The sequence below is a fragment of the Ranitomeya variabilis genome, chromosome 6, assembly GCF_051348905.1.
Source record: "Ranitomeya variabilis isolate aRanVar5 chromosome 6, aRanVar5.hap1, whole genome shotgun sequence".
NCBI lineage: Eukaryota > Metazoa > Chordata > Amphibia > Anura > Dendrobatidae > Ranitomeya > Ranitomeya variabilis.
Genome location: NC_135237.1, coordinates 73314011 through 73339214, shown reverse-complemented (window position 1 = coordinate 73339214; position 25204 = coordinate 73314011). Strand labels below are relative to the sequence as shown.

The 25204-nt window shown below is 46.0% G+C and overlaps 1 protein-coding gene across 1 annotated transcript in view; it reads left to right on the top strand.

The window, feature by feature from the left end:
• The window catches only part of GALNT11 (polypeptide N-acetylgalactosaminyltransferase 11), a 36181-nt gene extending 25797 nt beyond the window's left edge, over positions 1–10384 (top strand). Inside the window, exons 8-12 of the mRNA XM_077268645.1 lie at positions 2038–2190; positions 4746–4964; positions 8167–8271; positions 8598–8735; positions 9730–10384. Coding sequence (XP_077124760.1) covers positions 2038–2190; positions 4746–4964; positions 8167–8271; positions 8598–8735; positions 9730–9861 — 747 coding nt within the window. The 3' untranslated portion in view covers positions 9862–10384. The remainder of the gene's footprint in view (positions 1–2037; positions 2191–4745; positions 4965–8166; positions 8272–8597; positions 8736–9729) is intronic.
• The last annotated feature ends 14820 nt before the right edge of the window (positions 10385–25204 follow it).

The window sequence follows — 25204 nt, the reverse complement described above, 5'->3', positions numbered from 1 at the left end:
AGAAGCGTAATTTTTACATCACATTTTCCCCATTTATGGCATAAATGTGGATTTCCCTATAGATGCTCCATGTATTCTGCAATTACCTCTCCAGGACCCTGCTCCTCGCAGTAACTGTAGCCCCCCGTATTATGTATCAGCCAAAAAGCTGCTCTCTGCTCCTTGTAGTAACCGTAGCCCCCGTATTATGTATCAGCCACTAAGCTGCTCTCTACTCCTCGTAGTAACCGTAGCCCCCCGTATTATGTATCAGCCACTAAGCTGCTCTCTACTCCTCGTAGTAACTGTAGCCCCCGTATTATGTATCCGCCACTAAGCTGCTCTCTGCTCCTTGCAGTAACCGTAGCCCCCGTATTATGTATCAGCCACTAAGCTGCTCTCTGCTCCTCGTAGTAACTGTAGCCCCCCGTATTATGTATCAGCCACTAAGCTGCTCTCTACTCCTCGTAGTAACCTGTAGCCCCCCGTATTATGTATCAGCCACTAAGCTGCTCTCTACTCCTCGTAGTAACTGTAGCCCCCGTATTATGTATCCGCCACTAAGCTGCTCTCTGCTCCTTGCAGTAACCGTAGCCCCCGTATTATGTATCAGCCACTAAGCTGCTCTCTACTCCTCGTAGTAACTGTAGCCCCCGTATTATGTATCAGCCACTAAGCTGCTCTCTACTCCTCGTAGTAACCTGTAGCCCCCCGTATTATGTATCAGCCACTAAGCTGCTCTCTACTCCTCGTAGTAACCGTAGCCCCCCCCGTATTATGTATCCGCCACTAAGCTGCTCTCTGCTCCTTGTAGTAACCGTAGCCCCCCCGTATTATGTGTCCGCCACTAAGCTGCTCTCTGCTCCTCGTAGTAACTGTAGCCCCCCGTATTATGTATCAGCCACTAAGCTGCTCTCTGCTCCTCGTAGTAACTGTAGCCCCCGTATTATGTATCAGCCACTAAGCTGCTCTCTGCTCCTTGTAGTAACTGTAGCCCCCGTATTATCTATCAGCCACTAAGCTGCTCTCTGCTCCTCGTAGTAACTGTAGCCCCCGTATTATGTATCAGCCACTAAGCTGCTCTCTGCTCCTTGTAGTAACTGTAGCCCCCGTATTATCTATCAGCCACTAAGCTGCTCTCTGCTCCTCGTAGTAACTGTAGCCCCCGTATTATGTATCAGCCACTAAGCTGCTCTCTGCTCCTCGTAGTAACTGTAGCCCCCGTATTATGTATCAGCCACTAAGCTGCTCTCTGCTCCTCGTAGTAACTGTAGCCCCCGTATTATGTATCAGCCACTAAGCTGCTCTCTGCTCCTCGCAGTACCTGGATAGTCTAGAGTCCCATTCACACAGGCTCATTGATTGCTAGGATTTTGTTCTTTTACACGTGTGTGGTACAAGAATTGGCCAGTGTGAATGCAGCAGATCCACAGTAAATAATAAAACAATTAATGATCGGACGACTATGCTCTTCAGCTGCAGTGGGGGATTTTGCCCATCAAATACTTATTAGGGTAAGTTCACACAGGACTTTTTTGCTGCGTATTTTTGCTGTGTTTTTTTTATGCTAATTTTCAGCTGCTTATAGGTGTGTTTTGGTGCGTTTTTTGTTGCGTATTTGGTGTTTCTTTTTTGTGTTTTTTTTTTTTCGCTTTTTCCAGGCTAATGTCTTTGGATTTTCAGCAGCAAAAACGCAGCAAATAATGATACTTGCGTTTTTGCTGCGTTTTTTTCAACACCCATTCAAGTCAATGGGTGAAAAAACGCAGCAAAAACGCTGAAAGAAGTTACATGCTCTATGTCAAAAAAACGCAGCAAAGCACAAAATACTGATCAAACAAAAAACCAATGTGTGTGCATGAGATTTCTGAAATCTCATAGGCTTTGCTGGTACTGTAAAAAGCAGCTGAAAATTAGCAAAAAAAAAACCGCAGCAAAAAAGTCCTGTGTGAACTTACCCTTAAAAGCTTGTTCTCAATCTTTATTCATTTGTTAGTGGTTTGGAAAGTCCTGTCCTGTATAGACGCAGGTTTTAATGATATTTTCTCTCCTGTTCAGATCTGGATGTGTGGAGGAAGCCTTCTCATTGTACCTTGCTCCAGGGTTGGGCATATATTCCGGAAAAGACGCCCGTATGGATCACCTGGCGGCCATGACACTATGGCTCATAATTCCCTAAGGCTAGCCCATGTATGGATGGACGACTACAAGGTATCTGCTATTTGTATTGTATTTACTTTGCCTTTTTTCTTACATCATGAAATGGATCCTGTGGCCGCAGGCTGGGCTCACGCTCTTTCTGCACCTTTTTATCCATCTATGGCTGCTGAGAACATGGCAGAGGTCTGCTCAGACCACAGAATTGTACTTTACGCCACTGTATGGAGTCACATAATAAAACGGAATTCAAGGTAGAAGTCGGTCACAGGAGCGCTGAAAGGAGACACTGACACGAGATGAAGTTAAGCCACAACGCGTTTCAACTGAAATACTGTCTTTTTCAGGTGGCTAAACTTCATCTCGTGTCAGTGTCTCCTTTCAGCGCTCCTGTGACCGACTTCTACCTTGAATTCTGTGTCCATCCTCCTTCGGAGGTTTTCGGCTGGAGCTGCAGCAGTGCCTGGCATTTTCCTTATCCTTGGGGCTCCCTCCTCAGCGCTCCTAAATGACTGCCATATTTTGACTTGCATAATAAAACATAGCAGGGGAGAAAATGTTTCACAATTACACAATCTCCTTCATACAGTGAAATGAAAAAGTAAGTGAACCCTTGGGAATTACCTGGATTTCTGCATAGATAACAATTGGACCATGTTTAATCAGTATTCAAAGTCACAATTATAGACAGACACAATGTAATTAAACTAATAACACACAAACCATTGTACCATTCATGTCTTTTATAAAACACATGGAGTAAACATTCACAGTGCAGGAGGAAAGGTAAAAGAACCACGGACTATAATAATTGGTAGATTCCCCTTTTATTTAGCAGCATTCACCCCACCAAACATTTCCTTTACCTGCAAAACGAGATTTGCCCAAAGCGGAGTGACTTATAGGAGGTTTCTCCCTGCAATCATTAACATTTCTAGGATAACTCGATAGGGTTAAAGGGAATCTGTCACCCCAAAATTAGCCTATGAGCTGCGGCCACCGGCATCAGGGGCTTATCTATAGCATTCTGTAATGCTGTAGATAAGCCCCCGATGTAAGCTGAAAGATAAGAAAAACAAGTTAGATTATACTCATCCAGGGGCAGTCCCGGTTCGGGTCCGATGGGTGCCGCGGTCCGGTTCGGGGCCTCCGATCTTCATACGATGACGTCCTCTTCCTTGCTTCCTGTCGCGGCTCCTGCGCAGGCATACATTATCTGCTCTGTTGAAGGCAGAGCAAAGTACTGCAGTGCGCAGGCGCCGGGAAAGGTCAGAGAGGCCTGGCGCTTGCGCACTGCAGTACTTTGCTCTGCCCTCGATAAAGTACGCTTGCGCAGGAGCCGCCGCGGCAGGAAGAAAAGAAGAGGATGTCATTGCATGAAGATGGGAGGCGCTGGACCCGCACTGCGACACCCATTGGACCCGAATGGAACCTGGACCGCCCCTGGGTGAGTATAATATAACGTGATTTTCTTGTATTGCAGGTTACATCGGGGGCTTATCTACAGCATAACAGAATGTTGTAGATAAGCCCCTGATGTTGGTGGCCGCAGCTTATAGGCGAATTTTGGGGTGACAGATTCCCTTTTAAGGTCAGGACTCTGACTTGGCCACTGCAATACACAAATCTTGTCTTCATCTGTTCTTTAGTTTATTTACGTTGGGTTCAGACTGCTGCTCTTAGATCCACCTATAAAATGTTTTCATGGACCTTTTAATTACTTGTTACTGCAGCTTCATAAACCACAATGCTCCCGCCACCATGCTTCACAAGTGGGAAGAGATTTTAGCTTTGGATGAAAAAGAACAACGCAAACCAAACAGGGTAGTGCACATTTGTGGAAGATCAATGCTGCCTTCCATAAACGCCATTCCTGTTAAGTGTTTTCTAAAGGTGGACACCTAAGGAGTTTTTGCAGTTTGTAGATCTTCAGTATGTCTCGAGTTCTTTCACATCCTTTTGATGGCCATTGTTCTTTTTGGAGTGCAGCAGTCCTGAATATTCTCCATTTATAGACAATTCATGTAGCCCCTGATGTACCCCCCCAGTTGTTAAAGCCTTTGTAGCCAATTTCGCGTTTCTATATCATGACTTCTGAAAATTGCATGGAATATTAATCAATCTTTCTTGAGAAGACCATATTGGTCAGTAACCAGGCTTTGTGTGCCTTTGTTTTAACTTGCAAAGCAATAGTGAAGCCACACTTCCAATCTCCCTTCCTTAATTTAAACCTTTTTTGCCTATTAGCTTGTGCGTTCGTAATTAACACCAAAGTTCACTTTTCTCTCTCTGTGCCGTTCATGTTTTGCTTAATGTGCTCCATAAAATACTTCAACAGAAGAGCTTGTTTGTGTTATTAGTTAGTGTTGTATTAGTTGATAAAATCACTTTGATAACAATGAGACCACATTGTATTCAGTGCACAATGTTGAAATTTTCACTTTTTCTTGCAACTCTATGACTACCCATAGCCTCGGGTTAATGATTATTTAGATCATGTGGGAGTTTTCTTACTGGCTGCATAAAAATTACTAGTCCAGAACCACGTTTAAGTAAATGTTCTGAGCAGTGACGTACGTTTACAGTATTGACCTTTCTTTTATGAGCAGGAGCAGTATTTTGTCCTCCGACCTGAGCTCAGGAACAGAGATTACGGAGACATCAGCGAACGAGTGGCCTTGAGAAACAGATTGAATTGCAAGTCATTCAAGTGGTATCTGGATAATATTTACCCTGAGATGCAAATTTCTGGTCCTAATGCCAAAGCCCAACCACCTGTATTCGTCAATAGAGGCCAAAAGCGGCCCAAGATCCTAAAACGGGGGAGGGTAAGATGATTGTTTCTGTCACGCTTTCTATATGTGCTGAATAGTTATATACATAAAGGTGGGCAAATGGCCTTTTCCAAAAAGAATAAAGCGGACTACCTAGCACCACCTACCAAATATTGCCATGAGCTTTGCCACATGACTTCAGATATTCGGTCGAGTCTCCTGAAGCAAAAAGACCTCCATTATAACATAGAAACCAGAAATTGTGTATAAAATGCCTGAATGATTAAAAATTTGTAAAAAGCTGCCAAAAATCAAGGAGAAGAATTTGAGGATTAACATTCTCTTCTTGTAAATCCTGAAAAAATAACTAAAATGAGGGAAACAAAATGTGGATATAAAACGGGAGAAGAAATGATGAAAATCACTAGTATGCCCCTGGGAATTGGGCTATGTAAGACACCCGGCTGGAATGCTCAAGATCAGAGTTAATGAGCATATAACAAATATAAGACATGGCGCAGTGTGTAGTAACGTGATTTAGAGGAATTTGCTTGTTGGAGGAATGGTGTGGGGTCACAAGTACAGAGTATGTACACATGTCTTTTATTGGGGAATAGTACCCCAGAAGAACGCTTTTGCCTTCACTCTACCAAAAACCCCTCCAGATTGTGTATCCTTATCTTCAGTCTCTTATGTCACTTGGGTAACTCCTTTAGGCCTGATGAAGAGTTAAAACCTGAAAAGTTTCTACCCTACTGTCACCTTACGACCATCAAGCTATACTACGGTCACTTTTTTATTGAAATAGTGTGATTTATTTTATTAGTGGCTTCTCATATCCTGAAAAAAATCACTTCTGCATACTTGTGTCTATTGTTGTGCGGTTCCTCCAAATAGCTTTACTACATGGAGGAGTTAAGGAGCACAGCGGTCTGCTCCCGGAAGAACTAGCACCAACTGTTTTAAAGAGAATGTTTTTGCTATGTAATCTGACAGCAGATCAGAGATCACTTAGTTTACGAGATGCATCAGTTATGATAGGATCACCGTTTTCTCTATTGCAGAGATTAGCTGTGTATAACTCGCCCTTATCACTGATTTCTGTGTACAGTGTATACTGGCACTAAGCGGCTAATCAGTAGTGGTGACATAGTTGGACAAAGAGGCTCAAAGCTTCTGCCTGTCCTGTAATGATAATCTGCTGATAAAACCCTGATCTGTATTGAAACAGCAAAACACAGACTAGTAAGTGACATATCGCTGGATTCGGGCTCACTTCCCCTACATCATGGTGCGCTCAGATCACAGCATAAACCTGCTGACAGAGTCCCTTTTAATCTACAATTTGGCTAGACTAGGGAACCTAAACCCTTTTAATAGTACTACATCTAATGAAGCATCCTGGGAGGGATCCGAGGGTATGAAGATATATCTGGATAGTTGCTGGCAAGGAGGGAGGACATTATTTAGAGGCCAAAGACCAGAAAAGATCTGTAGTGAGGACAGAATACACAATCGCTCCCCCCCCCCCAAAAAAAAAAAAAAATCGTGCCAAAATCTTCTTGCAACAGCTCTTCCGACAAGATTAGCACTCTCCCCCTCCCAAGTGAAATCACAAATAGAGAATGATGGACATCTGCTTTCTGCTAAATTACAACGGTTGTGCAATATGTCTTACATTCTGATGTTATTCAGTACGAGATGCCAACTGTGATGGGGAGTCAGTCCTATACAGCATCTGGGTGGCAAAGTCAAGCCTTGTGGTTAGATCTGGGAGGATTTGGCCTGTTTAACTGTTTTATTGACTCACTGGTCCATAGAATACAGTGGGAAATGGTTTCATCTGATTATCTCAAATTCAGCAGAAGAGAATCACTAAAATGTTGACTTAGGACAGTAAAAGGGTTTACCTCAGTTGTTGTCTGGCCTTTCCATCTTGCATCTCTCCTTACCCAACTACATCAAGCATGAAGCAAGATAACGGCCCAGATCACCCATTTATTTTCATGCTGTACACTCACTGACTCTTCCCATACAGGTCAGAAGCAAGAAGTGTCTCACAGCTGTTCAACTAGTGAGGCAGCGGAGAGCCCAGCTTCAGCTCTCTTCAGTGAGACAGTCATTGTTCCACATATTCTATACAAATCTTTGAGACCGGTGAATCTGCTGATGTCAGTGCATTTGCTGACTGATCGTCAAGGGAGTTGTCAATCAAGCATGTCCAGTTCGGATTGCTGATCGCATTGTTCTCCTGGAAATAAGCTTCTGGCAGAGATGTCTGTCTGCGACTTTCCCATAGAGAAAACAGGAGTATTCTTCTGAGCGAGTGCTCCTTTGTGTCTGCAACATGACCAAGATGGCTGCCGGCCAAATGATTGACTGAAGCATCATTCAGCCATCTGTGTATGGCCGGCTTTACTGTAGTACACTTCACTGGTGGCCATGGTTGCCTCCATCTGCTTACACAGTGATGCCCTTTCTATATAAATAATCATCCAGAGGAATTTTCTTTCACTAGATTATCTAAAACAAAAATTCTTTTGGCAGTATCTCTTAATCTGTGGCTTGCATCTTTTATTCGATGGCTTTATGCACATGGTCACTAGAGAAGGTGCTGAGATGTAAGGATGGTGCTGATTGACCTTACAAGTGCACTGAACCCAATTAGGGAAGGGGATGGCGCCATCTCTGGTGAGTTACCGTAGGACGTGGGGGACAGTAGGGAGAGAGCGCTTCCGTACTTAAAGATTATTATTCAGCACGCTTACGTGCTACTTCTCTCAGTTTCGAACATAGGAGGTAAAGCCAACGTCAGAACGTTCTATGGTTATACGAAATAGGTTATTTTAGTTTTTTTATTGATGGTCGATCAAAGAACAATCACAAACGACTGGTTAAGAAGACCTAAAATCACATAAAACATGCACTGAAATCAGACCTAGAGAGGGGTGGTCAGGGTTTTAATACAAGTAAATGAGTACATGATATATGAAATTCAGGTACATGGATCCAAATTGGGTCAGGCGCACCTCAGTATAGTATAAAACCTATTGGGACGGGGGAAAACCATAAAGCATACATGGCATCCATGTAAAACATCAGTATCAGTCTCTTTTTGAAGACTAGCCACAATCTGGGTTTCAATGGAGCTCCATGATGGCAAGCAGACCACCTGTTGTCATAGCAACCCATCGGTGCCCCGTTCAATTATCAGCTTACGTAAGCTCATGTCTAAACCACTTCTATTTTTTTTCAGCTCATCAACATGCAGACGAACCGGTGTCTTGTGGCCCAAGGTCACCCTAGTCAGAAGGGAGGATTAGTCGTTGCCAAAGATTGTGACTTTAACGATTCTGACCAGGTAATGGCGTTACTGTATGAGAGGGGCCTGGAAGGTAGTAATATCTGTGCACCAGATCTGGAGCTTCTCGTCTGTGCTCGTCCTAGTGGTATTCTGTCTAATGGAATGATTAGTAACCAGCATTAATCCCAGGCATTGATGACTTTATAGGGCAGAGGTCTCATACTGCCATGCAGTCCTGTTACCTCCACATAGGCGCAGCCTGTACATAGATAAATGACGATACCAATGTCAGAGGCACAGGTCAATGCAAATTGTAATAGAAATATTAGGAGTGAGAACCAGCAATGGTGCAGGATGATAATACATCTGTGTGACATTTCCAGGTCTGGACATATAATGAAGAACATGAGCTCATCCTGAGTAATCTATTGTGTTTGGATATGTCAGAGACTCGATCCTCAGATCCTCCTCGACTGATGAAATGTCATGGATCTGGTGGATCACAACAGTGGGTATTTGGCGTAAGTATATTTAATATACCTTTTAATGTACAGACACTTATCTGTGGTTGTCCTACTCACTGGAGACTGGGAAGCGGAGATTGAAGCTATGTTCACACATTCAGTATTTGGTCAGTATTTCACACATTCAGTATTTGTAAGCTAAAATCAGGAGTGAGGGGAAAAATATAATAGTAACAGGTCACCACTTCTGCCGTTTGCTCAGGTCTAAACTATATTGGCATAAAAGGAACAGATGATAACCGGTGGATTTTGTCCTTCAGTAATAGAAAAAAAACACCTTTCTCCCCACACACCCTCATGTTTGATTGACAGCTCTGGCTTCATATAGCCAGAGAAGGGCTGAGCTAGGTGGAAAGGTGTACATAAATTATTGGCCCCGCAGCGAAGGACTGAGCGCTTGTACTTGGTTTGGACAGTCATTCTGTACTGCCAGATTCCCTTTAACTTGGTGAAACAGTTCAGTGCACCTTCCAACCTACTTGTTTCGCTTCTATCACCGCCCTCCTCTGGCTCCTGTAAAACTGGAGCTGTCAATCAATGAAGAGTACGGTGGAAATCAAGTAAGTGGGAAAGTGCACTGAACTGTTTTGGCCATGCCAAGGGTGCAAAAAGTGACTGAGCAGAAAATGACAGATCAGACAAAGCAAACAGACTCCCTATAAGTTCCTCCCTTGACTAAAATGGTCAGAATCGGAGGAGTATCACTCAGAAAATAAATGATGTGCCATCAAAAAAATTCCAAGCATGTAGTAAGTGTGTATTGTGCCAGGGCATTGTGTATCACTGGTCACAGTGATTACACCCTTGGCTAGTTGTCCTAAAAATCTCTCAGTAAACCTGCCATGGACATGGGTTGGCACCAGTATATGGTTGACATTCCGGGAATAGTACACTTCGTGACTGGTGTTATGAGGAATGAGGTTTTTTTCTTTTTATTGCTTCTTGTGTGAATAAGAAAACAGAATTAGTAAGAAGTGCTTTCTTCCTCCAGAAAAACAACCGCCTCTATCAAGTGTCAGTCGGGCAATGCTTGAAGCTCATGGACTCCCTCAGTCATAAGGGATACGTGGCCATGGCCATCTGCGATGGGTCACCAGCTCAGCAATGGCATCTGGAGAACTGATGGAGACACAGCCGGACCTGTCCATAAAGACTACAAGAATCTCAAAGGCATTACAAGCCGTATGCTGCTATTTTAATATGATACAGTTTTAAGGAATATATTGTCAATCTTTTAACATATTGCGCATGTAGGCAGAGGATTAGGTGCGAGCATAGCAAACCGCTTCCCGCTACTAATGTGCAATTTAGGGCGACACTTTAGAGGTGGGGTCGGATTTTAAAAATTGTTTTAAATAAGCTCTTGAATCATCTTTGATATATAGGAAATTGAGACCATTTTAAGCTGTTTTTTTATTTTACTATACATCATATCATCAGTATTTTTACAAGTTTGTACAATTCAATCATGACAAGTTTTAACTCTTTAGAAATTCCGGAGCAACCTGTTACTTTAACATTGACTTTGCATATGCTTTGCAAGGCTTGGGGCATTTTTTTAATCTATTGCTGTCTGTATAATTTTATGTTCTTTCTCGCAATTTGATTTAAAAAAATTTTTATCTGGGAATTTTTTTTTTTTTTTTTTTTTTTTTAAAAGAACACTATTAAAATGACATGAAGAAGGCAGGCTGTCATTCTCATCTGTAGTGGCTGCAGTGTATTGTAGATCAGAGGATGGCAATCGGTGTGCAGATGAGCTGCGGTGATTTACACTTACTAGAAAGATTTCAATGTATTTCTTAATATCTTGTGTTTTGCTCAATCATCTACACTGCTCCAAAAATTAAGGAAACACTTGAATCGTCGAGATCCCATGTGTGATCGCCATTGAAATATATATATATTTTTTTCTTATAAAAATTTTGTTCTCAACGAATTACACAATGTTATAGCAACAACAGGAACAGACTGGGATTGAAAGCACACTGGTCCATGCTGACCATACCTTTAAAAGGTGGTGGATGGTGTCCTGGGGCATCTCTTCCCACACTTTGTTCAGGAGATCGCCGATACCCTGATCTGTCTGACACATCACGGTGATGGATGCACCGATACATGATGTCCTATGAGGTCTCAATTTGATTGAGGTCCTAGGAACGTGAGCCCAACTCAACACAGTAAATACCTCCCACATAGTAAACACACACAGTAAGTAATTTACACGCACAGCATATAAGGTTTCTGCAAAGACCTTTCACACAAATAATGCTTAATCACACAACGCCTGGATCATCTCGCATTAACAGTTGATGGAGTTGTATGTTTACTGAAAAACATTTCCTATTTGACATATAAAAATATAGCAATGTAATGAACAGGAAACTGTATAAACGAACATACACTACCAACGCAGTGTTGCAGTCTGAACGGGCCATTGATGCAAAGTCCGTAACACTTCTCATTGAAGAGACACTGGAGGTGAAGCTGCGCTACAATGCTCAGTGCATCCCGGCCGGAGACTGAATGGAGCGCACCGAAATGGAAATCACACACTTTCTCCTGGGTACAGTACCCTAAGGGGCTGTACCAACCTAACGCATTTTGGAAATGCTCAGTTTCCTTAGTCAGAGGGTAATGGAGACGCTTCTTCAACTGATTCTAGACAAGTAGAAAGGACGCACCCTCAGCTGTAGGTGGAGGTGCTGGCTAAGCTGGTTGTAATCCAAGTCAACAAGTAGTAGACAGTCAGCCGCACTCAAGATTGTGCAAGAGAAGTCTTTTAGTATACAAAAAGTATATTACTCTGTCGCCTCATTGGGGGACACAGGACCATGGGTGTTATGCTGCTGTCCACTAGGAAGCGACACTATGCATAATCTGAAAAAGATTAACCATGGCTCCTCCTCTGCAGTATACACCCCTGGACGGCTTCAGCCTTCTCCAGTTTTTGCTTAGTGTCGCATAGGAGGCACGCCTAAATTTCTTTTCTTTACTCCGTTTTTCCGACGGGATTACAGATGAAAAAAAGTGGGTCTCCTGCGAGACTCCCGGCATGGCTCCTTCCTCGGCCCCCTATTACGGGGTGCCCGGTTGAAATCGAGATGGCTATTCCCCATGTCGCTCCTTCCCCATTCCCTCGGGTGCTGGTTCGAAGTTGAGACCCCCCCCTCCTTCTCCAATTCCTTTTGGTTTCTGGGTTGAGGTAGAGGCGAGGATAAAGCCCCCTGATGGTGACAGCAGCACCCTCCCTAATCCCCCTCTGGGGGCATTAGGTTGAGACGCCTCAGGAAGGGCCTGTACAGGCAGGACTCTGCAGCTCCCAGCAATGGGCCAGCACTGCACCTGCATCCAGGGACCCCAGCCCAGCTGCGGGCTCCTGTCGGGGCCGGGGGAGTGCAGGCAGGCATGGCACAATAGAGACATAGGGCTCCCTGCGCCCCTGTCTCTGTGGCAGCACCAGCTCTATACTGCCTCAGGGGGACCCCTCACCGGGCCCCCCTTCCGCTTATAGCCCCACTGCTATCCTGCCTATAAATCCAGGGGAAGGGGTTCGGTTCAGATCCAACCCCCCTCCCGGACTTCCACTCCGGCCTGGAGCCTTTCTGGGCATCAGGCATCTAATTTAGGCCGCCTCCTCTCCGCCCCCCCGGATGACAAATATGACACTCTACAGTGTCATAGAGGGGGCGGATCGAGACAGAAAGGGCGCGTTTTTACACAGCTCTGCCGCCTTTTTCAGCTCTCTGCCCCCTTCTCCCCCTTTCTCTTCTCGGCTGCCATTTCTGCTGCAGGGATTAACCCTGCACCTCCCAGTCAGCAGGACCAGGCCAGCCAGTCTCCGGGGGGCACAGGACTGTGGATCTCCGGCGCTGGACCTAGGAGCAAACTGGTGGGGTAAGATCACAGCTGGGTTTTTTTTTTTACTCGGCTGTGAATCCATATTCCCTATAAGGCTCCCCTATAGGTTCCTCTGCATAGCCACCCCTAAGGGTCCTCTGCATAGCCAGCCCTTCTGCACTCTGTGCACTATACCGGGCTCAAGGTCCAAGAGAACCGGGCAGGACTGCTATTATGCATTCTGCACAGCCTGCAGGACCGCTCTCCCCAGTGGCAGCACGTACCCGCACTGCCAGGACTGCATCCAGACTACTGCATTAGAGCCCCAAGAAGCACCTGCCAATGCTTCGGTGTCTAATGCCACGCCGGAATGGGTCACTCAGAGGTCGCAATCTATGACACAGTCTATAGATAACCAAACCTCCACATTGCTTCAGGCTCTGCAGAGTCGTGTCTCGGCTATGACCGTTACCCAGCAAAGGGAGAGCTTGACTCAGGAACAGGACGACCCTGGAACATCCACGTCTAGGTCAGGACGCAAGCGGACACATAAGTCAAATCCATCTGCGTCATCCCATAGCACACAGTCATCCCCTTCTAGGGAGAGTCACCGTAGTTCCAGGTCAGCTAGACCGTCCCTTTCCAGGGACAGACAACGCAGATCTCCGCAATCCCCGACCAGAGAAGGCCTCCTCCCCAGCTCACCCAGCAGGGGACGCCTCAGTGATACACAGGATTCGGAACACATCTGTGACTCCGACTCAGACAAGGAAACGGAGCGGTCCCTGATCCCAATCCCCCCTAGCAATACAGCGCTAGTTGAGGACATAATCTCTTCCATCCATCGGGTGCTGGACATTTCTGATCCGCCACCAGAGGCCCCAGAACACAAGATTTCCTTTGAAGGAGCTCTGAAGCCACCTAAGGTTTTCTCTAACCACCCAGAGTTTAAGGCAATCCTTAAAAAGCAGCTCTCACAGCCTGAGAAAAAATTAGCTAATCACAAATATCTGGAGGCAAGGTACCCTTTCCCACAGAAGGACACCAAAGAATGGACAGATCCACCCAAGTGGACCCCCCAGTCTCTAGACTAGCAGCACAGACCCTCCTTTCACTGCCAGATAGCTCAACCCTCAGGGACGCAGCAGACCGGCAGGTAGAACGCATGGCTTGTTCAATTTTCAAGGCGGCAGGGGCCTCCCTGGCTCCCGTGTTTGCTTCAGTTTGGGCTGCCAAGGCCATCCTGGCTTGGGCCAAAATATTTACAAGCTGGTCTCCAAGCATCTGTTCCTGAGCTGTCGGACCAAGCGGTTCAAATAGCAGTTGTAGCAGATTACATGCTTCATGCAGCTCTGGATTCAGCAAGGGGCATAGCGGGGATAGCATCAAACGCCATAACGATTCGGCGTATCCTCTGGCTGCGGAATAGAAAGCGGACAGCCTCAAAGAAGTCCCTCACGCACCTCACGTACCTCAGTGGGCGACTTTTCGGTGAAAAGTTAGACAATGATATCCAACGCCACCGGGGGTAAGAGTACCTCTCTCCCTCAACTGAAACCTAAACGCACTTACAAGAAGCGTAACCAAACCCGATTCCGATCCTTTCGGAATTCTTCAGGCTGGTCCGTCTCTCGTCCAGCACAAAATCGTAACCGTTCCTCACGCAGGGACAACTCACGGTCGACGCAAAGGTCGGACAAGACCTCTCAGTCAAAAGCAGGCCAGTCAAAGCCCAAAGGAGGAAAACCTCAGACTTTCTCCTCATGACTCACGGATTCCGAAAGACATCCCACCCGTAGGCGGCCGACTTTGCTCTTTCATTAAGTCTGGATGCCTATTACAGAAGACAGGTGGGTCAGGGAACTAGTGTCTTCCGGATACAAGATAGAGTTCAATTCCAACCCACCGAACCAATTTTTCCTCTCTGTTCCCCCAAAACCGCCAGCCAAGGTGCGTGCCTTCCACCAAGCGGTTTCCTCGCTTCTTCAAGCAGGAGTCATAGTACCGGTTCCTGCGGCCGGGCGCTTCCGAGGGTTCTACTCCAATCTATTTGTAGTACCCAAGAAAGGAGACAGCATACGACCCATACTGGACCTAAAACAACTCAACAAATACGTACGGGTTCGTCACTTCCGCATCGAGTCCCTTCGGTCCATCATTGCGTCCATGGAGAAGGGAAAATATCTCGCCTCCATAGACATACAAGACGCATACCTGCATATACCGATTGCACCTGCTCATCAGAGTTTTCTCAGGTTCGCAATCGACCAGGACCACTACCAGTTTGTGGCTCTCCCGTTCAGACTCGCCACGGCTCCCAGAGTGTTTACCAAGGTCATGGCAGCCACCATGGACGTCCTGCACTCCAGAGGCATAGTAGTCGTTCTATACCTGGACGATCTACTCATCAAGGCTCCCACCTTCAAGGACTGCGAGCTCAGCGTCTCAATCACAACCGACACTCTGAGTCACATGGGCTGGTTAGTCAACCTACAAAGGTCATCACCAACCCTGAGTCAGTCTCTGACCTTCCTGGGAATGCTATTCAACACCTCCAGGGGTCTAGTGCTCTTTCCCAAGGATAAGGCACTGGCTCTCCCTCTAGGAGTTCGCACCCTCCTCCGCAAACCCCCTCGATCTCTCCGGTTTGCCATGTGAGTCCTCGGCAGGATGGGGGCAGCAATAGAAGCCGTCCCATTTCCTGAGTTTCACCTCAGGCCTCTCCAACTAGCCATTCTCAAGTCCTGGGACAGGAATCCTTTTTTCTCTCGACAGGGAATTCCAGCTAACGTAGTCAACCAGGAGGTCCCTGCACTGGTGGCTCAAGCCAACCTCGCTAGCAAAGGGGAAATCCTTTCTCACAGGTCAATGGAAGATTCTGACCACCGATGCGAGCCTGACGGGTTGGTGTGCGGTGCACCTACACCACAGGGCAAGTGCTCCCCAGTGGAAGCGATCATACCCATCAACATCCTGGATATTCGTGCCATCCTCCTGGCATTCAGGGCCTTCCATCACTTACTGGCAGCCTCTCACATCAGAATACAATCGGACAATGCCACGGCTGTGGCATATGTGAATCACCAAGGGGGGACCCGCAGTACCCAGGCAATGCGAGAAGTGTCACACATCCTCCACTGGGTGGAGGACACAGGCTCGGTTCTCTCGGCGGTCCACATTCCGGGTGTGGACAACTGGGAAGCAGACTTCCTCAGACGACAAGGAATAGACTCGGGAGAGTGGTCTCTCCATCCCAAAATTTTTCGCCACATCTGCCATCGCTGGGGGACCCCGGATGTGGACCTAATGGCATCTCACTTCAATGCCAAGGTCTCCATCTTCATGGTCAGAACACGATCCGCGGTCGCTCGGAGCAGACGCTCTGGTTCAGGACTGGACCCAGTTCCAGCTTCTGTACATTTTTCCACCTCTCCCCCTGATATCCAGAGTGGTGAGGAAGATCAAGCAAGAGGGAGTTCCAACCATCCTAATCGCACCGGTCTGGCCCAGACGTACATGGTACGCCGACATCGTACAACTTTCAGCAGACGCTCCCTGGCGCCTCCCCGACCGCCCGGACCTTCTATCACAAGGCCCGTTCTACCACCAGAACTCAGGGGCTCTCAATTTGATGGCGTGGCCCTTGAAACCTGGGTTCTAACCCAGGCAGGGCTCTTGACGGACGTCATTAGGACCATGATCAGTGCACGGAAGCCAGCCTCTGCCAAGATCTATTACTGTACCTGGAAAGTTCTCTTTACCTGGTGCGAATCTCGCGGCCAGACCCCATTCCCTTATTCCCTCCCCAAACTACCTGGTTTTCTCCAATTGGGTCTGCAGGCCAGGCTGTCCCTGGGCTCGCTTAAGAGCCAGATGTCAGCCCTCTCAGTGCTTTTTCAAATGCGCATTGCTACCAAGCCGCAAGTAAGGACATTCCTTCAGGGGGTTTTGCCGATTGGTTTCCCCCTTCAGACGACCACTAGAAAAGTGGGACCTCCACCTGGTCCTGACAGCATTGCAGGAACCACCCTTTGAACTCCTTAAGGAGGTACCACTCCACCTTCTGTCCCAGGTGGTGTTTTTTTCCTGGTGACAATCACCTCGCTACGCAGGGTGTCTGATCTGACAGCACTCTCCTGCAGATGGCCCTTTCTGGTTTTTCACCAGGACAAGGTAGTCCTCCGTACTGTCCCATCCTTCCTTCCAAAGGTTGTGTCCAACTTCCACCTCAATGAGGAAATTTCTCTGCCTTCCCTTTGTCCGGTCCCGGTTCATAGAGTGGAGAAGGCTCTGCATACGCTTGACCTTGTCAGGGCAATGCGTATATATGTGTCTAGAACTGCATCCTTCTGGAGGTCTGATTCTCTTTTCCTTCTTCCGGAAGGCGGCCGCAAGGGTCTGCCAGCTTCCAAATCTATCCTTGCCAGGTGGATCAAATCCACCATACAAGAGGCCTACCGCCTTAAGAATTCATTACGGCACACTCTACATGGGTGGTAGGGGCCTCCTGGGCCATTCTGCACCAGGCTTCGGCACAAGTAGTGTGTAAGGCAGCCACTTGGACTAGCCTACACACGTTTACTAAACACTACAGAGTTCACACCCAGTCCTCAGCGGACGCGAGCCTGGGTAGATGGGTTCTGCAGGCGGCGGGGCCCAAAGTTTAGGGGCCTGTCTGCACAATATTTGTCCATTGATTCCCACCCAGGGACTGCTGTGGGACGTCCCATGGTCCTGTGTCCCCCAATGAGGCGACAGAGTAAAGGAGATTTTTGTGTACTCACCGTAAAATCTCCTTTTCTTAGCCTCTAATTAGGGGACACAGCTCCGACTCTGTTGCCCTTTCCGGGCCGTTGTTACTGTTGAGTCCTCATATTGTTTTCTTGAGCTCGTACATAGCTGCCTTCTTATAGGCATGGTTATGTTATTCATGTTACGTTCCTCCTAAAGCTTTTGCAGAAAACTGGAGAAGGCTGACGCCGTCCAGGGGTGTATACTGCAGAGGAGGAGCCATGGTTAATCTTTTTCAGATTATGCATAGTGTCGCCTCCTAGTGGACAGCAGCATAACACCCATGGTCCTGTGTCCCCCAATTAGAGGCTAAGGCTACTTTCACACTAGCATAGTTTGCAATACGTCGCAATGCGTCGTTTAGGAGAAAAAACGCATCCTGCAAAGTTGTCTGCAGGATGCGTTTTTTCCCCATACACTTACATTACTGACGCATTGCGATGTATCGCCACACGTCGCAACCGTCGTACGACGGTTGCGTCGTGTTTTGGCGGACCGTCGGCACAAAAAAAGTTACATGTAACTTTTTTTGTGCGGCGAGTCCGCCATTTTTGACCGCGCATGCGCGGCCGAAACTCCGCCCCCTCCTCCACGGACCTTACAATGGGGCAGCGGAAGCGTCGTAAGACTGCTTCTGCTGCCCACGTCGGACATTTCTTTCACAACACGCGTCAGCACGTCGGGCCGACACATAGCGACGGCCCCGTGCCGACGCTAGTGTGAAAGCAGCCTAAGAGAAAGAGATTTTACGGTGAGTACACAAAAATCTCCCTTAGTACACCACCGTGCTTGTAGAAGGTAGACAATTGATAGAGTGATAAGGTTATGTTTCAACCCAACCTGGGTCATTCTCAAACAGCACTAGAGAGAAGAGATACAAATCAAAATAAATGTACTGTACAAATATGCAGTGAAGGCTATAATACATGATACAAAGGTATACATGGTACAAACAATAGAAATCCAAGTAATACATGAAAATTAAAAGGAAGACAAACAAAAAATAACCGTCAAAATTAAAACTGAAATAGAATCCAGCAAAAAAATTATCAAAAGAGAAAAGGAATAAATGGAGTAGAAAAAGGGAAATCATTTTGTGGAAATAAAAAATGACAAAATAGTGAAAAAAAAAATTGCAAAAAAATGGTATAAAGATTTAAAATAATAAACAACAAAGTGATGGAAATGAAAGCAAAAAAGGTCATGTGAAAAAGTTACACATTTTTTTTTTTAAATAAATAAAAATGAGGATAAATATTGAAAATGAAATGAAGTTAAATGGAAAAAAGGAAGAAAACTTGGAAAAGAATAAAACTGTGGAAAAATGAATTTTTTTTTAATATACCACGCACCTAAACCCATTCCTGCTAATTGGATCTGACCACAGCACCTTCCTCTATACGTTTGGGGAGTCTCCCACATGTCTTTTGGCAAACTCAAAACAAGCCTTACAAATTGTGTGTATAAGTAAAGGCTTTTTTCTGCCCACTCTTCCATAAGGGCCACCTCTATGGAGTGTATGGCTTTATTGTGGTCTTATGGACAGAAACTCGAGTTTCTGCTTGAGAACTCTGCAGCTCCTTCAGGGTTACCCTTTTGTCTCTGTGCTGCCTCTGTTTAATGCCTTCCTTGCCCAGGCTGGGAGTTTTGGTGGGTGGCCTTCTCTTGGCAGGTTTGTTGTAGTACCATGCTCTTTCTATTTAAAGGGAACATGTCACCCCCAAAATCAAAGGTGAGCTAAGCCCACCAGCATCAGGAGCTTATCTACAGCATTCTGGAATGCTGTAGATAAGCCCCCGATGTATCCTAAAAGATGGGAAAGGTCAGTGAGGCTCGGCGCCTGCGCACTGCAGTACTTTGCTCTGCCCTCAACAGGGCAGACAAAGTACGCCTGCGCCAGAGCCGCAGCGTGAAGACAAGAGGACGTCATCGCAAGAAGATGGGAGGCCCTGGACCGAACCGCGACACCCATTATACCGGGACCGCCCCTGGGTGAGTATAATCTAACCTCTTTTTCTAATCTTTTAGGATACATCGGGGGCTTATCTACAGCATTCCAGAATGCTGTAGATAAGCCCCTGATGCTGGTGGGCTTAGCTCACCTTCAATTTTGGGGGTGACAGGTTCCCTTTAATGATAATTGATTTGATGATGCTCTGGGGATCAGCAGAGACTGGGATTATACACTGCTCAAAAAAAATAAAGGGAACACTAAAGTCCCACATCCTAGATAATAATAATAATAAGATATCACTGAATGAAATATAATAATATTATAATCCAACCCTGACATGTACTTTTCAGCAACATTGTCCCTGACTTGTTTTTATTATTATTATTATTTATTTATATAGCACCATTAATTCCTGTTGTAAATCTTTATTCATTACACAGTGGAATGTGTTGAGAGGAATAAAACCTAAAAATGATCAATGTAAATCACAACTAATATCCCATGGAGGTCTGGAGTTGGAATGATGCTCAAAATCAAAGTGGAAAATGACGTTACAGGCTGAAACAACTTCAGTGGAAATGCCTCAAGACAAGGAAATGAGGCTCAGTAGTGTGTGTGGCCGCCACGTGCCTGTATGGTCTCCCTACAACACCTGGGCATGCTCCTGATGAGGCGGCAGGTGATCTCCTGAGAGATCTCCCAGACCTGGACTAAAGCATCAGCCAACTCTTGGACAGTCTGTGGTGCAACGTGACGTTGGTGGTGTGACATGATGTCCCAGATGTGTTCAATTGGATTCAGGTCCGGGGAATGGGCAGGCTAATCCATAGCTTCAATACCTTCATCTTGCAGGAACTGCTGACACACTCCAGCCACGTGAGGTCTCGCATTGTCCTGCATTAGAAGGAACCCAGGGCCAACCGCACCAGCATATGGTCTCACAAGGGGTCTAAGGATATCATCTCGGTACCTAATGGCAGTTAGGCTACCTCTGGCGAGCACATGGAGGGCTGTGGGGCCCTCCAAAGAAGTGCCACCCCACACCATTACTGACCCACTGCCAAACCGGTCATGCCGAAGGATATTGCAGGCAGCAGATGGCTCTCCATGGCGTCTCCAGACTCTGTCACACGTGCTCAGTGTGAACCTGCTTTCATCTGTGAAGAGCATAGGGCACCAGTGGCGAATTTGCCAATCCTGGTGTTCTGTGGTAAAGGCCAAGCGTCCTGCACGGTGTTGGGCTGTGAGCACAACCCCCATCTGTAAACGTCGGGCACTCAGACCATCCTCATGGAGTTGGTTTCTAACAGTTTGTGCAGACACATGCACATTTGTTGCCTGCTGGAGGTCATTTTGCAGGGCTCTGGCAGTGCTCCACCTGTTTCTCCTTGCACAAAGGCTCAGGTAGCGGTCCTGCTGCTGGGTTGTTGCCCTCCTACGGCCCCCTCCACGTCTTCTGGTAGCACCTCCAGCCTCTGAACACTACGCTGACAGACAAAGCAAACCTTGCCACAGCTCGCATTGATGTGCCATCCTGGATGAGCTGCACTACCTGAGCCACTTGTGTGGGTTGTAGAGTCCATTTCATGCTACCACAAGTGTGAAAGCATAACCAACATTCAAAAGTGACCAAAACATCAGCCAGAAAGCATTGGTACTGAGATGTGGTCTGTGGTCCCCACCTGCAGAACCACTCCTTTATTGAGGATGTCTTGATAATTGTCAATTTCCATCTGTTTATTCCATTTGCTGAACAGCATGTGAAATTGATTGTCAAACAGTGTTGCTTCCTAAGTGGACAGTTTGATTTCACTGAAGTTTGATTTACTTGGAGTTATATTCTGTTGTTTAAGTGTTCTTTATTTTTTTGAGCAGTGAATAATTTTATAATCCAACCCTGACATGTACTTTTCAGCAACATTGTCCCTGACTTGTTTTTATTATTATTATTATTATTATTATTATTATTATTTATTTATATAGCACCATTAATTCCATGGTGCTGTACATTAGAAGGGGTTACATCAAAATACAAATATCACTTACAGTAAACAAAACTAACAATGACTGACTGGTACAGAGGGGCGAGGACCCTGCCCTTGCGGGCTTACATTCTACAGTTCTTGTTTGGAGATCTCCTTGCTCTTCATGGTGTTTGGTTAGTGGTGCTGCTTTCTTAAAGGGGTACTTCGGGGAGATAGGCTACGTTCACACTTTGCGGGTTTTGCCGCGGATCCGCAGCGGATTTGACACTGCGGATCCGCAGCAGTTTTCCATGCAGGGTACAGTACAATGTTACCCTATGGAAAACAAAACCTGCTGTGCCCACGCTGCGGATTTCCGCGGAAAAAGCCGCGCGGCTTTTCTGCGGAAAAAAAGAAGGAGCATGTCACTTGGTGCAGAATCGCAGCGATTCTGCACCCATAGAAATGCATTGATCCGCTCACTTTCCGCATGGGGCTGTGCCCACGTTGCGGGAAGTTAAGCGGATAATGTGCCAATGGTACCCGGGGTGGTGGAGAGGAGACTCTCCTCCAGGCCCTGGGAACCATATTTTGGTGTAAAAAAAAGAATTAAAATTAAAAATGATGCTATACTCACCTCTCAGCGCTGCCCGCGGCGTCCGGTCTCAGTTGTTGTGCGAACAGGACCTGTGGTGACGTCGCGGTCACATGACCGTGATGACGCCGCGGTCACATGACCGTGACGTCACGAAGGTCCTTGTCGGCACAGCCGCCTGCAGCACCGAGGAGATCCGGACATCAGAGGGTGAGTATAGCCAATTTTTATTATTTTTTACATTACTATTGATGCTGCATATGCAGCATCAATAGTATAGGCGGAAACCCGCAGCGGAAACCGCGGAACAAACCGCGATAAATCTGCAGGGATAACCGCAGCGGTTTTGCCCTGCAGATTTATCAATTCCGCTGCGGGATTAACCCGCAGAGCACACCGCAAACTGTGAACGTGGCCATAAACATTTTTGTACTGTCACTGCCCTCAAACTATAAAAAGGAGAAGCCCAGTGCACTTGTATTATCTTTAGAACACTTGTAATTCCGTGTGACAGCAGCTGCAACTCAATGCGCCCCCCCATCCTGTCACACAACAGGGTGAAGCTTCAGGGTAAAGATAACAAGTGCACTGGGCATCTCATCTTTATAGTTTGGGGACAGTACAAAACTTTATCTACCCAGAGTACGCCTTTAATGGTGATGCAGCCTCTGCAGCCTTTCAAAAAAGATGTGTATATACTGACAGACCATGGGACATTTAGATTACACACAGCTGGATTTCCTTTCATTAAACATGTGACTTATGAAGGTAATTGCTTGCACCAGAAATTTTTAGGGGCTTAATTGCAAAAGGGGTGAATACATATGCACATGCCAATTTTTAGTAGTTTGATCCCATAAATAAAATTTATCCCTATATTTTTCTCACTTCACCAACTTAAGACTATTTAGTGCTAATGCATCACACACAAATCGGATTACAAAAAATATTAAGACACAGGTTGTAATGTAGAAAAGGAGATGAATACTTTTGCAAGCCACTGTATTGCATGTGCAAAATTGCAGTCCCAATAATATAATTCTATTGGGACCCATAGAAACGTTTGTACACACAGAACAGCCGTCGTCCATAATGCATCCCGCTTCCACCACAGCAGTTTTATTTTTAATGTTACAATAAGTACTTTTTAAAGATGAGTGCCACTTTTCCACCTTTTGAAGAATTTATCACAAATGTCTCCTTTTGAGTAGAGCACCACAATATCCACAGAAGTCATTTGATGGGTCAGACATGTGGCATTGCAGGCGGATTGTGCCAAGCTTTTTTTTTTTACTGCTATGAAGAGGCGTACACTTCTTCATGTATCAGAAGTGTCGGGCGAGTGGTGTGCACCAGTTTGTGCTTTGCCACAAAGCTTACTCCAGTCTCTGCTGGAGTAACATTTGTGGTGCACTGAACGCCACCGCTCATCATGAATCTGACGAGCGGTAGTCGCCAAAACCTAGTCCCCTGCTCTGCCCATTTTGGCAGAGCTGGGAGAAACGGTCATGAAAAGGTCAGAAGTTACAAAATGTAAGCGCGGCTCTGAGATGCGCCTAAATTTAGCCACTTTTCAAATCTTTTACGCCAGAGTTCTGGCATGGAAGCTTTGATGAATTGAGCCCATAGAATTGCGCACAGATGCAATAGAAAATCTATACTTTTTTCCTACTTCCATATTCCTAAACTTCACAATCGCTGGACCCAGACACCCACGGCTTTGCAATTAAGAGAACAAAAACATAGTAGAAAATACATTATAAATCAACATGAAAAATCAGGCAGCAAATATTGGTGGTTGTAGTAGTAAATAGCAACAACATGTGATATAAAGTAACTGAATGCAAAATAATTTTATTGGCTGATATATAGTGCTGACTTCAAACTCTGGCACAAAAAAATTACAAATAAGAAAAATGTTCTGTTCCCATCCACTGACATCAAGAAAGATATCAGAATAGCAGGAAAGAGAGGGCAGCGTTAAGATTTGGTTGTATTAAGAACTCAAGCTGCTTACAAAGCGGGAGCAGAAAACAGCAACCTGGAGATGTAGCAGCCCGGAGATGTGACCTACCGTACTTACTTAATGGGCTCCTGTATGTAAGGGAACAAATTACACAAACAGGAACTAGAAAATTATGCTTACGACTAAAATTTCCAGCCTGAAAATTTTATAGCAAGCTCCCCTGCCCCCCCACCCCTTATGACACAACAAGCTCATCCTGCATGTTGCAATTACCCTTGAAAGAGTAAATTAACCTCTTCAGCCCCCAAGCCTTTTTTCACCTCCCTGGAGAGGCCAAATTTTACCTCTGGAACACTTCAACAGATCCCATTGATTCTGAGATAGATTTTTCATGACACATTGTACTTCTTGATAGTGGTAAAATTTGTTCGATATGACTTGTGTTTACTGGTGAAAAAAATCGTAAATTTGGGAAAATGTTTAATATTTAGCAATTTTCAAGTGTTTATTTTTTATGCCCTTAAACCAGAGTTGTCTTACACAAAATAGTTAATAAATAACATTTGCCACATGCCTACTTTACATCAGCTCAATTTTTGAAACGTCATTTTTTGGGGGTAGGAAGTTAGAAGGGTTAAGGCTATGTGCACATGTCAGGATTTTCTGCAGAATTTTCCTGAACAAAACCGGACTTTTTCTGCAGGAAGTTGTGCGTACGTTTCTATTCTACTTTTCCTCTAATTGTTCCACTCCTGGTTTTGGCTTAAAAATACCGATGCAAAACCCTGACCAAACACCGCCAGTGCGACGGCAGCCCTAGGGAGGGAGGGTGGGTCAAAAGCTTCCAGGTGTCCGCCGGGAAAAAGAGGAAGTCCCCGGCCGAACACCTGGATTTAACCCCTGTAGGAGTGGTCGTAGGACCATTACCCTTTAGAGGCCATTGGCCGGCTGGGGCAACCTAATTAATGCATCACCAAGGGGAGTGGTGCGAGGGGGGGACTGGGCACTGACCATATTTAAATGTTGCTTGCTCAGTGTGCTCCCCAGTCAGAGGTGCGTACCTTATGCAGTACCGCGCATGCCAGACTGTGGAGACCTGCGTGTCGTAGCCAGTGCCTTCCCCCCCTCCCATCAATCCCGTAATGAAACACAAACAGTCCTATGTGGGTTGAACAGGTCGGTCACAGTTTATTAATTGCATAAGCAGAGAAAGGCAATTACATATCGTAACAGGCGGCTCGCGCCGAGATCCTGTCCATGATCGACAGTTGAATTGGCCCAATGAGCGATTACGACCTTTGCCCTCCTCCGCTTCTTCCGCCACGGAGGATCCCATGTATTACCTACGCAGGACTC